The 15,561-nt window shown below is 34.7% G+C and overlaps 1 protein-coding gene across 5 annotated transcripts in view; it reads right to left on the bottom strand.

The window, feature by feature from the left end:
- Positions 1-15,561, bottom strand: part of atp8a2 (ATPase phospholipid transporting 8A2) — a 429,846-nt gene that overhangs the window by 191,418 nt on the left and 222,867 nt on the right. For all 5 annotated transcript variants that reach the window (XM_051926384.1, XM_028799509.2, XM_051926385.1 and 2 more), the window contains 4 exons: positions 15,359-15,408; positions 13,988-14,057; positions 5,638-5,722; positions 945-1,084 (listed from right to left, as the gene is read on the bottom strand). In XM_051926384.1, coding sequence (XP_051782344.1) covers positions 945-1,084; positions 5,638-5,722; positions 13,988-14,057; positions 15,359-15,408 — 345 coding nt within the window. The remainder of the gene's footprint in view (positions 1-944; positions 1,085-5,637; positions 5,723-13,987; positions 14,058-15,358; positions 15,409-15,561) is intronic.

The following is a 15,561-nucleotide window of genomic DNA, read 5'->3' as shown; positions in this document are numbered from 1 at the left end:
ATCCTCATGGTTAGTACTAGGGTGTTTGTACCGTGTTAGCCATTATGAATGTAGAGAAAAGCCAAGCAAAATGACACCTTTTATTGGCTAACTAGAAAGATTACAATATGCAAGCTTTCGAGGGCAACTCAGGCCCCTTCTTCAGGCAAGATGTAATGATTAAGGGGCCTGAGTTGCCTCGAAAGCTTGCATATTGTAATCTTTCTAGTTAGCCAATAAAAGGTGTCATTTTGCTTGGCTTTTCTCTATATCCTCATGGTTTAAATTCTTGAGCTGCTACAACATAACTTTCTACATTCAGGACAAATGTAAGCCCACTGACAAAACAAATTACTGTACACTGACATAGGGAGAACGCAAAAACTATTCAACAGTTTCCAGGCAGGAATTAAACTCAGCACCAACCACTATTTGATCATGCTACCATGAATATAATACATGATTTATAAACACTGATTTCTTTCTTTTAAGGAATTTAAACATTGGGAATTATTTACCATTTAAAGTTCAAGGAAAAGGACATCAACAAAATGCAGCTTTACACAATTTGGAAAAAAAAAATAAAATGTAGCTTTTAAATACATATTCGGTAATTCCTGTAACTCTATGTTGAAAAACTGTGACCACACCTTAAGTGTATATCATGGGGGCCTCTTTAGGATGCATGAATGCTTCGAAGATTTTCAACAGCATTTTCAGAACACATACAGCCTTTAGGATACATTAGGACTTAATTCAAAGGAGTTTCAAGTATATCTTACAAAAAACTTGATTAATTAGATTGTGCTTTCAAAGTGATTAAAAAATGTAACATTTACAATAAGACAGTAGGATAATCTTGCCATACCAACTTACAGTACAATATTTTACAAAATTTTAAAGTTTGGAATAAGAATGTCTACAACAGCAAATACATTTCAATATTGTGATACTAGAGCACATACCTTTTCAATGAGCTCATAGCATTCTTCCAGTTTTCTGAGCTCTCTCTTTAAAACAGTGCTTGCTGTATTATATTCATCTAACCAGTTTTGATAGTCAGTCTCATTAAGATCGACATATGCAAAACACAATGTTCTTAGACCTGAAATACAAATAAAGAATTCAACTGTACTTAAGAACTGCAAATAATAAATGAGAATAATTTATGAACATTTCTATCACAGTCTTTACAAAATGTCCATCTATCAGTATTCTTACCTCTGCTTATTCAACTTATGATCCAAGGTAACTTACCTGGCAGTAATGAAGGACATACTGCAACTCAATGTAACTCTGAACTAATATAGTTATTAATTAACCTATCAATACACTTTTGTTTGCAGGAAGAGACTATGAACAAAATCCACATGGAGCAGATGCATACATTTAAGGCAGGGAGTGACAACCGAGAAGTCAAAGAGAATCTCAGTACTGTAGGGGCAGCAATGATACCTTTTGCAACATTTATCTGTATATTTTTTGCTAGCTAAAGAGCAGTACTTTTGTATTTAATGTATTTAGCAATTTTCTTTGGTACTTTTAAAAATTAATACTTAAAATGATAATGCTGATATCTTCCTAGCATGCAAGTGGTGCAATGTGTGTTCAGATTTCAAAAAAAGTCAAAGATTACACTAACATTATGGATATGTGTTTGTCCGTGAATATGACCTCCTGAACTTGTGCTTGAAGTTAACCAATTTTAGAGCAGCTTAAGCTCCTTGTTGATTTTATTTTTACATTCTAATAATAAGTCCCCAGCTTGGTCACAGATCTTGTCACCAACGCATCAATCAGCCCAATTTATAGACACCAGTAACCATAATACAAACATCTTTGGGGATGTGCAGTGAAAAAAAATGGCACTCAGAGAAAACCTCACACAGGCACATTGAGAACATACAAATTCCAGAAAGACAGCCTAGAAAGGGATACAAACTCAGGATGCTGGATCCATGAGGCGGTGCTTCCCTGACCATTCTTAAGAGCTCCTTTTGCTTCTATCACTCCTGGTATAACTATTATGTTCATGTTCCACATCCTACTAACCCCAATTTCCAGGTCCTTCAACTTAATTCATTTTGTAGCTTCTTCTAACATGTTTGCATCATCCAGTATAGCTATACCAATAAGGTCTTTACTTTCTTGTTATGCAGTATTTCAGGATAATTTATTAAGATAGTTCATTCTGCAATTACTGACACATGCCATGGAGTAGTGATATCAATGAGCTTGATGACCAGTACTTCTCAGGTATTTCCACAATTTCCTGTGAATATAACTGACCATGTTGTTGTATATGTGGTACCAGTGTAATGCATCCTTTTACTGCATAACTAAAAGCACTTGCATCTTGATGCACATTCTTCATTTGCTCTCAACTGGTTAATATTGTCAGTGTGTGGTATCTGGTATTATGATAAGTACTTATTCCTGTTCTACTGTTATTAAGTACTCTGCCCATCATTTCACCTCAAAACTATCTAACTATGCTACAGGTACTTTCTTGGTGACAGTGGCTCTATCATGATGTCTTGATGGTCCGTGCAGTGTTTTGGTATCTTTGTCTTTTGCATTCATTTGGAAATAAAATTTAGCTTTGATGGCATTATTGGTTTAAAACTGTTGACTCAACTTGTATTTTGAGAGCTGGATATAGTAACTGAGACACATGATGGCTTTTTTATAAGCAGACTGTAGCTCGATAAACCTATGACCACCACATTTTCACCTTTATATATAGCTTTATATATAGCTTTAGAATTATGGATTAATTCCCAAGGCTGATCCAACTCCTGAATCTCAAGCCTCAGGCAAACCACTATTCCAACATTGTAAACTGATGCTGGTAGTCCATGGGTGTTAATAGTTGCTCTTTTGTGCAATAATATTAGCTGTTTATTGAGCATTTGCCTAACTCATTTGCAGTTCTCTGTTTTCATACACATGTGCTTTCTACACATAAATACGAAAATGCCACCTTCTTAATCATGTTTTTGTCATTCATCTCAATCTCATGGCGTGCCACATTTACATACAGCACATTTGTCTACAACATTTCATTTTGATGTTTTCATTCTGAACTTTGACAGTAAGCACTTTCTGATATAGTTAACATTCTCATTTCAAGAAAAGGTGGGTGACATTGTTGTGTTAGTCAGCTTCATACATTAGACTTTGCTCAGACAGCTCATGTGAGAGGAAAAAAATAGAAAAAGAGACAAGAAGGCAAAGAGTACTATAGTATTCTTAATTTGATGGACAACTTTCCTGTTCTGATTTGATTATTATTGTGCAATTGCCATCTTCAACTCTTTTCATTATTGTTACCATGACTGCAGTAATACTGGGACACATTTAATATCGTTCCTGGGTAGTTGCTGTGAAAATATGAGGAAAACATTCAAATGCATTCTAATATTATCTTCAAATGATACATATACTTCTCAAGTGTTCCTACACCATAGATATGACCATTTTACTCAAAAACAGCTAATCTCTACAACCTCTTGATGGTCTTTTATTGCATTTCTGTTTGTCTGGTAGTATAGTATTCATGAGTAAGTGGATGTATGTTCGGATCATTCCTGTAGCAGGGTGGGAATTGAAGCGATCATTTTTTAGGTCTTGTGCATCCTTGTCTTTCAAGGATAGGAATATGGTAACAGATGCAATGACTGTGAAATGCTCTTTGCATTTTTCATTTTCTTATAGTAAGTTCTAGTCAGATCTTATAGATGAGAGTTGCTGTTAGCCAGATGTTTTGCAACCTGTCTGGTCTAGTAGAATCTATAAAGTGTGAACAAATGTCAGTTGTGACATGTTCGAATAGTTTTTTTGAATTCTTCTTAATTTAAGTCACTTGGTTATTATAAATGGCATTATCTTTATACATCCCTAGTCAGAAGTTACTTTTATTTGATAATAATATTTTTTACTACTATAACCTGTTCAAATACAATTCTCCTCTCATTACAAAGATATACAATGCAAAATTTTAATGTATAAAAGTGTTAACAATTGTACTATAATATGCAAGTAATGGCAGTAAGTGGTCTACAGGATTACAATAATGTGGCTCAATGTATGTGAGTCCAGCTCATAAATTGGAGATTTATAAATGACAAATGTAAAAATATTTTCTCATAAATAGGATTATATGGCATAAAGTTCACATTATTGGGAATCTTGCTTTCAAAAAATCGCATAAAAATAGTGATAACAACAATTACAATAATATCAATAATAGGAATTCATTACCAAGCAAAAGGTAATAGTTCAACACAGACCTTTAAAACAGAAATAAATTAATAAACATGTTAGAACCATTGCCTGTTTAAAATACATAATGTTTAAGGGTAGAGACAGTCTGTTCATAATTGTTTTACTGTATTCTAATAAACAAAAATCAACAACAACAGACATGACCTCCTAATAACACATCTCCGTACACAACTGGAATAGGACCAGTAATCACTGGTATGGGTTACCAGTTTTTAATGTTATCTGATTTAGAGATGATCTTTCAGAGGCCATGGCGAAAGGGTGTTAAAGACTGGAGGATCCCTGCATACAAGGCCAGCCTTATTCTTCTTTTCATACACAAGACAGTGTGGACTAATGTTGAAGAAGCATTAAGGGTTCTCCAAGGGAAATTCTAGATGCAGACAGACTAAGCATGACTGACCCATTTAATAGAGTATTCTAGGGAAGTATATACTGTATGCTTCTGGAGTATCATTACTGATATGGGTACAGTGTATGATAGGAACAAAGTATAAGTATCTGCCTATTATTATGATCCAAAAGTAAAAGGAGTTAAGAAATATTAATAAACTTGTTTACATAAAATTAACAACTTTTGTAAATTTTTCTGAAATCTAAAACACACCATGTTAAGATTAAAATGGGAAAAATGAGAATATGAGAAACTACTGTATCCAATTAAATAAATACTGGAGATAAAAAATTGATTTGAAAAATTTTATCTGCAATATGTTTTCTAAAGGATCTGGTATACTCTTGTGAATTTCATGGTTTAGTTGGTCCCTATGCATATTTAGAAGGGAATACTTCCAGTGGTGCAATGATGATATAGTGGTGGCTGACTGACATCAGCAATTATCAAATAGACGTCAAAATTGTAATTGAAAAATTGTTGCTTTTTCTGACATTTTAAAACATTTGCTTTTGTGTAAAATGGTGACACAAGTGCATGGGACCACAGACCAAGTTAAACTATTTAGTGGGGTTTGGGATGATGACAGTGTTCAATTTGCCTTGAAAACTTTGATATGTACCAAGAAAGTATTTGGGTGAATATCCAGTAAGCTGATGGGTGATGCTAATGGGTGACATTAACAGTAAAACAGTGTTGGGGAAAAAATAGTATAAAAAAACCTGCATTGAAAGTTTATAGCACTACAATGAGTTTGAAATATTTCTGGCTTGTGTTTGGTGAAATCCAGGTATAAGTAATGCATAATTTAGATTTCTTTTCTTAGGTTGCTCCCTTGAGATAGAGAAAAAGCAAACTTGTTATAATGCCCTTTCTATTATTAGATAAAGCCACAGTTCTACTGTCTATATTATCTGAAAATAAAGTCTTGCAGATTTTTAAAAGAAAATGGCAACAAAGTTAAATCATTTTCCTACCTTCTGTAGCAAATTGCTCAAGGTGGTTTAAAGTTTCATCTTTAAATTGACAATTTTCAGCAAGCCGTTCCATTATAACATTATCCTATAAACAAATAAAAAACATTCTGAATTTGCAAATGCTACATAAATGAATAGTTACGTTTATATTAATAATAGCCCATCCCTTAAAGGTCTAAGTCCTGAATTCAGAAAGGTAAAATGCTACTGTACAGTAATACTGAGAAACTCTGTTTACTGGTACATTAAAAACCCTAAAGAAATTAAGTGCATAAAATTAATATCCAAGTTAAATAATAAATGAAAATTTGCTTTAGTTCTTCTATGCTTTAGTCAACTTGTGGTTCAGCACAATACACATATGATAACCAGTTGATTTGGTTGCAGACTTACTTTTAGGTTACATCTCAAAATGCCAGACAATTTATTACATGAAAATGTGCTCTCCTGGAATATATCTTTATTAGGGAGGATGGTGGCCAAAAATATACATACATTACCCATCTACACTCAAAAAATATATGAATTAAAGTAAGAGAAAAAGAAAAGTGCAAATTAAAGGGGATGATAAAAACAAACTTTGCTCTCTCTCTCTCTCTCTCTCTCTTTCTTTTAGATATGACTGGTGGGTTCTAATCCCAACATGCCAGCTAATTCTAACATCAGTCTTCCTCTGGCTCATATCCTCTTCATGCACCTTCTACTGGCAGCACTCCTTAACACCAGGCTCAGTTCTACGTTTGTAACCTTGCCAGTCCCTTTCCTTAACAAAGCTGAATTCCTTGCCTGGTGTTCTTACAAAGGCTCAGTTCCATTCTCTTTCACTAATTTTCTCTTTCTTTCTGTGTAGAGGTTCAGGCTACCTCTGGCACCTGCTGGGTTCCTTCCTATCTTGTATTTAGGAAGACATTACATCTATATTTACTTACTTAGCTGATGCCTTTATCTAAGGTTATATACAACATTTTAGATACAATTAATTACATGTCTTTAGTTTGTGAGAAACAAAGTAATTCAGTAATCCAAACAGGTGAAAACATCCTTTCTAAAATAAAGGGTGAGGCAGCTTCCATGTTGCAGATAACAGAAAGAGATGTGAAATGGTTGAAAGGTATCTGCTCCAATTTACTGGCCAGATCAATGTAACCCTGCATATTGTTTAGAATATTATAGCAGAAGTTTATTGCTGCCTGTATATATAATGTTTTCCCAGTGTATCACTGATTCAAAGAACTGTACTGCTATTGTAATTTAATACATTTTAACACAAAGGGTAAGAAAGAGTTATTGGACTCATGAAACCTCACAGGTTCATAACCTGAGAAGGGGCCACCTCTATGCATTAGGCTTATAGTGTGAAAATGGATCAAGATTTTCTTTGTCTCTGTTTGGCAGATGCCTGCCATTAGCCTTTGAAGTCAGTTACCAGACAAAAGTCATGAGCTAAATAGCAGATTGCAAATTTTGAGGAGTTCCTACAGTTGTTTATAGCTGCACTTCTGCATCGAGCCATTGATACAGTAAAGTCTTTTTACACTTGAGTATTTAGAGGCTTTCTTTAATATTTAAATATTGCAGGTCTACATGGACACTAATTTTCTCCATTTGTAAATGCTTTACTTAGCAGATGTTTGATTTTTTTTCTAAAATTATGTTTTTTAAGCCTTAATGTAATTTTTTAATTAACTTTAATTAAAAGCAAATAAACCATACAAACAAATCAAACTTAACAAAACCAAAATTGAGCCCCCACTCAAAAGAAAGAGAGGAAAGCCAGCCAACAAAGCAAATCTTTGAAGCAACATGAAAGGAAGAGTATCCTTTTCCCCAATATACAATATTATTCTAAAATGTTATTGATTATATCCTGTCATATTTTTAAAAAGTTTTGAAGAGACCCTATGAGCGACAATTAGATTTTTTTTTCCAATTTCAGATAGTATAGGACATCAGTTACCCACTGACTTAAAGGTGCTGGGAGGAGATTCTTCCAATTGAGCAAGATAAGTCTATGTGTTAGTAGTGAGGTATGGGAAGTTATAGTTTGTTTGTCCTTCTCCACTTTAAGCTCATCTAGGAGTCCATCAAACACAGCTGTTAATGGATTAGGAATGATTGTGACACCAAGGCTATTTGATAGGCATTCAAAGATTTTTGTCCAAAACAATGTTAATTTGTTGCACACCCAAAATATGTGGCCCAGTGAGGCTGGAGCTAGACTGCAACATTCACAAATTGAATTTTACCCTGGTAACATTTTGGAGAGTTTTAATCAAGATAAATATGCTTGATAGAAAATTTTAAGTTGAATAATTGAGTGTTTTGCGCATATGGAGGTAGAGTGTATTATGTGAATGGCTGCCTTCCACTCCTTTTCTACAATGTTAAGTGAAAAATCCTTTCCCCATTATGCCCTGGGATCTTTGAAGTGGGGGGGGGGGGGGGGGGGCTTTTAAAACATTTTAATAAACTGCGGAGATGATTTCTGAGTTTTCAAGACTGATCAATATTCCCTCTGGAACAGAAACAGGTAGAAAGTAAAGAAAATTGGGCAGGTTCAGTTTAGCAAAGTTTATAGCTTGAAAGTAGTGAAAAAAATGTGTTGATGAGACGTTAAATTTTTTAACCTTAATTGCTCATAGGATGTAAAAACATTATCGATATACAAGTCTCTAAATGTTTTAATTCCAGACATTTTCCAAGCATTAAATACTGTATATATTTGAGAGGGTGGAAAAGAGTGGTTATCATATAGAGGTGCAGCATATAAGCACTTCTCTGTGCTTCCTACATTGGATCCATATTCTGAGTGAATGAAGAGAAATAGGATTATTAGAGAATTGACAATAATTTGTATTTGCTAGAGCACAGAGTAGGGAATGTAAAGAAGTACTGCAAGATTTTAATTCTATTGTCAACCAAGCTTGTGTATATTAATTGATTTCTGTTGATGTCCAGGTCTTTATGGCCTGTATATTTGCCACCCAGTAATAAAACTGAAAGGTAGTGCCATGCTCCCTTCCACTTTAGGTTGCTGCAGAGTCATCCTTTGGATGCGTGGATGTTTAAAATTCTAAATAAATGAGTTTATGATTGAATGTAATTTCTTAAAAAATGATTTGTTAATGTATATGGGGATGGTTTGAAATAGGAAAAGAAGCATGGGAAGAATGTTCATCTTAACTTGATTCTCCCTGCTAATGTGAGATGGAGAGAAATCCTTTATGTAAACAATTACAAATATATATAGGTGGAATCCTGTTTTAACAAAACTCATGTGGGGAAAATATGTATAGTATTGTAAACATCTTGTTTAATTTTTTCCACGCAGATAGCAAAATTTTGTTGAAAAAGAGCTTTATATTTACTTGTGATGTTTATCCCTAGATATTTAAACTGTGAATATAATCTATTCACATCTTGTTTAATTTTTTCCACGCAGATAGCAAAATTTTGTTGAAAAAGAGCTTTATATTTACTTGTGATGTTTATCCCGATATTTAAACTGTGAATATAAATAGGAAGATGTCCAGTCTAGCTTTGTGTGCTAGAGTTCACTAGAAAAAGCACACTTTCAAATTCCAGATATTTTTTGAAAATCTGCTAGTGCTTTTAGGACTGCTGGCACGGAATTTTATGGGTCAGGTATATACAGTACCATATCCTCTGCATATATTGGATATCCTCTGGATATTTTCATCATTCCTTCTCTGAAAATCCCCTTTATCTCTGATGCATTTTGAAAATAAACAGCCAATGGCTCAAGGGTGACTACAAAAAGCAAAAAAGCAATGGTGATAGGGGCTATCTTTGTTGAGTACTGCGCTCTAGTTTGAAGTAGTTCGAAATAATGTTGTTAATATGAACTGAGGCTTCTGGACTAGTATAGAGTATCCATACACATAGTTTTGGGCTGAACCCAAATTTGTGCAAAGTGCTGAATATGTAGTCTTGTTTAACCATATCAAATGCTTTTTCTGGATCCAAAGATAGTAATATCTCTGGGGTGTTAGATTTTAAGGGTGAATATATTATGTTAAACAAACGTCAAAGATTAGAAGCTAAGTGTCTGCCTTTAATAAATTCCGTTTGGTTTTGATATTATAGAAGGAAGCACTTTCTCAATCCTTCTAGCTAGAACTTTGAAGAGAATTTTAATATCATTATTCAGCAGTGAGATTGATATGTATGATGAACATTGTATGTTTCTTACAAAAGATGGAAATTAATGTTTGGTGGAAAGTTTGAGGTAGAATTTTGTTGTCTTTAGCTACTGTAAACATTGCTAATAATAATGGAGCTAACTTGTTTAAATTGTTTATAAAGTTCCACTGGGTAGCCATCAGGGCTGGCTGCTTTCCCAATTGAAGTGAGTTTATAACATCTAGTAATTCTAAGAGTGTCATGGGTTTATCCAGTTCCACAGCACTAGCTGTGGTAATGTAATGAGTCAACTAACTCATTAGATTGTGTTTTATCTACTTTAGACTGAGTGGAATATAAGGACATACAGTGTAACCTCGGTTCACGAACGTCTCGGTACACGTACAACTCGGTTTACGACCAAAACGTTTGCCAAACCTTTGCCTCGGTTCACGACCACACACTCGGTATACAAACAAGCCAGGTTCCCTTTCGGTTTGTACATGTTCAGTCTCTCCCTGTGCATTTTCTGTGCAGCGAGCAAGAGAGAGAGCGAGAGAGCGCACACACACAGAGGCAGCGCGAGAGAGAGGCAGCACGAGAGACAGAGAGAGACACACACACAGGTGCTCCAGGCTCGCAAAAGAGAGACGCACGCACACACACACAGGCGCGAGAGAGAGAGAGAGAGAGAGAGAGAGAGCGAGCGAGCGAGGGACGCATAAGGTAGAGAAGGCTTGTTTTTGTTTTCAGTTCTATTTACAGTGATCGTTTCGTAGCCTGCATTGTTGCAATGTTACTTTTCTTGGTGGTTTATTAAACTACGGATTTTTCAAATGTTCATTTTTTCCCCTGTGCTTAAAACTCATTAAAAAAAGTGTTTTTAGCGAGCGGTTCCTAGCACTATAGCGCGAACTATTGCAGTGTTAGTTTTCTCTGTTGATCAAGGTTTTCTCAGTGTTATTCAATGTTTTTACATTTAGTTTACCATTACGCTGTGCATTCTGTGGTATAATTAACTATATTTGTGCTTAAAAACTAATATATATATATATATATATATATATATATATATATATACATACAGTTCGTACGGTCTGGAACGGATTAATTGTATTTACATACAATCCTATGGGAGAAATTGCTTCGGTTCACGACCAACTCGGTTTACAACCAGAGTTTTGGAATGAATTATGGTCGTGAACCGAGGTTCCACTGTATAGTACTCTCTAAATGTGTGGGTTATATTTTTATGGTCTATAACTTTATCTCTGTCTATGCTGGTAATTGCTGTTATTGCATTACAGACTTCCTGCTTGTGGATTTGTTCAGCTAAAATCTTATTAGCCTTGTCTCCATGTTCATAATAATTTAAAGATGAGCTGTTCCCTTTCTTTAGTAGTCAAGAGGTTAAATTCTGAATGAAAAAAACTCTCTTTTCCAATGAAGTGCTTCATTTGGAGACTTGCCGTATTCTAGATCTATTCTGGTAATTTCGCTGATTAACTCAGATGCCTTCTTGGTTTCCAATTTATTTTTGCAAGAAACATATGAAATAATCTGTCGTCTTAAAAATGCCTTCAGAGTTTCCCAGAGTAGAGACCTCTGGGGAGGAATATGTCTTCAGAAATTAGTCAATTTGCTTGGATATGAATACTGTGCCGTGCTCATCAGCTAATAACAGGGGGTTAAGACGCCAGCTATGACACGAGTCTGTAAGACAGTAATTTAAGCTCCATGATCAGGGGGGTGTGGTTAGAAATAACAAGAGTGTTGTACTTAAACTATTTGATAATGGTCAACAAATTATTGTCTATGACAAAATAATCAATTCTTGAGTAACAATGATGAACTTGTGAGAAGAAGGAATATGCTCTAAGGTTAGGATTTAAAAACCTCCATGTGTCTTGGTAAGTTCTGATCCATTACAAACTGTGTAATTATTTTTGCAGTATTAGATGATATCACAGGTGTAGCTGAAGTCCTATCCAGGTATGGATTTAAAACACAATTAAAGTCTCCGGCCATTATAATTTTATGAGTGTTCACATTAGGAATGGATGCAAATACACTTTGGATGAAATCTCTATCATCCATGTTAAGTGCATAAATATTTATCACAATCACTTTAGTATTAAATAAATTGCTCATTACCATGATATATCACCCTTCAGGATCACATTACATCTGATGCTACAAATGGGATAGTTCTGTATATTAAGATTCCCACACCCCCAATTTGTCTTTGTAAAGCCGGAGTGAAACATTTAGCCAATCCAACCCTTTTGCAACCAAAACTGGTCCTTATTTATAATGTGAGTCTCCTGTAAAAATACTATCTTGGAATTTAAGCCTGATAAGTGAGTGAATACTTTATTTCTGTTTAATTCATGACTGAGACCTTTAACATTCTAGCTCCCAAAGTTCACTGTTTGGTCATAAAAATATTGCTTCTGAACTTTTTCGGTGAAAAATGGCCACTGAAGATAACAATGTGATGCAAAAAAAACTTAATTTCGCACCAAGTCTCAGGGACCCTGCAGCAGGCTGTCTCAAAGAAACAGACAGTCTGTTTTGAAATTTCCAGACTCGGGCAGTCTCCGCGAGAATGTTTGCGCAACTATATACAAATAGTGAAATGCATACCTAGCACCCACGCGGCTAGTTGTGTAGTGTGTGGATACTGTACTTTTCGAGTTTCATGGCGTTCTCAAAGTTTTCTTTCAGATGAACAAAAAATGTGAGAAACACTATCAGTTTACTCTGAAAGAAAAATTAACAATACCGGAAAAAGTTGATTCCGTAATAAAGAAAAATGACATGGTGAAAACATTCAGAATCGCATCTTCAACGCTGTCAACAATTTTGAAGGGTTGAAAAAAAACAGAAGACAAAGTTAAAGATTGGGCATTGGGAACTGAATGAAAAAAAATTAGAATTGCATTTGTATTTCTATAAAAAAAGTTGCAACTAAGGTCTCATCTTCAAATGAAATATTCTTTGCCATTTAAAAAAATGCTGGTTTTTTTACACAGGTATTGTCACACTTGGGTCACAGAGTTGCATGAGAGACACAAAGGTAAGTCCAGGTTTCCAAGGAAAATACAGGTACTTTATTACTGTGTAGAGAAATCAGGTACAGTCTCAAGACTTCATTCAAAATCATCCTGCTTTAGCTCCCACTTTCAGATTAGAAGAACACCAGTGGCTTGGAATCACCCTGTGGCGGTCTGGAGAAGACGGATCAGGAGAGTGGGCGGAAAAACGGATCAAAGCCTGGTGTTAAATGTTCCAAACACCGTGTGACATGCACATTACGTAATAAGCCTGATTCTGCAAAGGACAACAAATTACTTTGCGTTTGGTTTACTGTTTACCAAATGCAGCAGTGCAGCTACGGAAGTGTCCTTGCTGTACTGCCGTTAGGGATGAGAAAATCGCTTGTGACCCCAGTCACAATACTATACATATTTTCCCCACATGAGTTTTGTTAAAACAGGATTCCACCTATATATATTTGTAATTGTTTACATAAAGGATTTCTCACAAAAGACTCACAGTTTCAGTTTTATTTAAGTATTACTGCTTTTCTGTGCAAGTGTGTGGTTGGTTGTGTGTGTGTGTGTGTGTGTGATAAGTGGTCTGTTGCATCAGGTAAATTTTAAATAAATAATCGTGCCCCAAGAAGGTGCAGGCACCAAATGGGTGCGGGTGGGCACAAGTGAATTTCGCTCCATGGTTAATTGAGGAGCTGACTGGCCATGCCGCATATACATCTAGAGGCGGCAAGATCAGTCAGGTGCATCAGTGATGCTGTGGAGGGTGCAGTTCATTGCATGTGTGCTCATTTAGGCAGCAGAGTACAAAAGGAGCCAGCATGTTTGTTTATTCAATTAATGACATAATTTTAAAAAAGTGTTTTTTATTTACTTGGATGTTCTTTATCCAAAAAATGAGCTTGGTTGAAGACATTTTCAATAAAGGGGAGAGTCAGGAAAGGGAAAATACACTGTTCTGTACATTGAATACTTGATTCAAAGTTCATTAATTTATTGAACAAAATTTCCACAGTCTACATTTTGACCTGATGTTATTGAATAGTAGACTTCTGTCCAAGCATTAGATGCAGTCTGTTAAATAAGTAGTTCTGGAAAAATCTTGTTTTTTATTTATGAAAACATACATAAAAAAAGACAAATGTACTTACAGCTCCCTTACAGTAAAGGCGCAGCTTTCCTGTTGGTGTTTTGACAATAACAGACATTCTTTTGCGGTTGCTATTTAAAATAAAAAGTGACAGGGTGCAACACTTAAAAACTAGTGTAAACAAATTATGTTTGGGTGCTCTTGTAGCATCCCTAACCCAAAATAACACCAAGAGTCCCAAAACACAGAAACTCCTTTACTATAGAAATAAAAAAGGAGAACTTAAAGTACAAAGTAATCAGAAAACAATAAATTCTGTAGTATCTGTGGGCCATTTCTGAAACATTTTGCTCTGTATTTACCATATAGTTTGGCTTATTCAATACTGCACTCAAAAGTATAACAAAGCACTCTCAAGATTCACCACCCACCTGTCTCTCTCTCTCTCTCTCTCTCTCTCTGTAATGTACAAATGTAAAAATTGGCTTTTTTAAATTATAACTATTAGCTCCAAGATATAAAGATTAAATGTTTTGAGAGAGAGAAAAAATAGTAAAAGGTTTAGCAGATTCCACAAATGTCTTTTACAACCAAGCAACAAAACTGAAAATGATACTCAAAATTTGAAGTCAAAATAATGACTCTCTTTCTCTCTCTCTAAGGGAAGAAAATGTTTATTGGCATAAAAAATGAAATAAAACAATTATTTACAGAAATCATAATGTAAAAGGCAGCTATTGTAAGTGAGAAGTCATTGATGTACAAATAATCTTTTTAATCAATATAGAAAATCCTTATACTGTTTTGGTGGCATATGGAGTAGTGTGGCCATGTCACAATTCTTACATTATGCTGACATTGGATTGACTAACATCTTTAAATTAGCACAGTATACAGGAATGTTTAGGGATATGCATGCACATCCATGAATAATTCTTGCCTTGTAAGTGCTGTTGCAAGTATAGATTATACCTCTCTGTGTCTCTCTGTATTGGGAAATGGATCTTAAAATTGGATAAATGAACAGATGTAAGGATCTATGAAAAAATACGACACTACAATTTTCAGCTAACTGACTTAATATGCTATTAGTTTCAGTTATCGTAAGTTATGCTTTCTGATTCAAAATGTAGTGAAAAGAACATTGATTGAAAAAGCAAAAGCCATGAGAGTATCAGATCAACAATTCTCTAGGTCAATGGATTCTAATTTCAAACTTGGTTAAGCTAAAAAACACCCTTAAAAGACAAAACATTTAATTTTTATTGAGTATTCAATTAATCTTTACTGCTAGCTCCCCATTGTGGGTCTGGGCATGATGCGATCATATCTGTAAAATAGTGTATATTACTGATGTTTATTTTAAATTATTGAAGAATTATACTCTGGAACATACAGAAACAGATCATGTAAGTGTAGGCAGACTCAATACCTTGAAAATTCCAGCACATTAAGTAGTTCAAAGCTCTGTTCTCCTCCTCTCTGAAAAAAAAGAAACAAATTTTTGAAAAATAAGATAACATGTATACATAGATACAGTATATTATATACAGTACACACAATGTTAATATTTTCCTATTAGTCAAAACATTGTTTCATATTCTTTTAGATATTCCTTTTGACAATAAGTCATTC

The sequence above is a fragment of the Erpetoichthys calabaricus genome, chromosome 4 (assembly GCF_900747795.2).
Source record: "Erpetoichthys calabaricus chromosome 4, fErpCal1.3, whole genome shotgun sequence".
NCBI classification, from domain to species: domain Eukaryota; kingdom Metazoa; phylum Chordata; class Cladistia; order Polypteriformes; family Polypteridae; genus Erpetoichthys; species Erpetoichthys calabaricus.
This window is presented reverse-complemented; position numbering and strand designations above follow the sequence as displayed.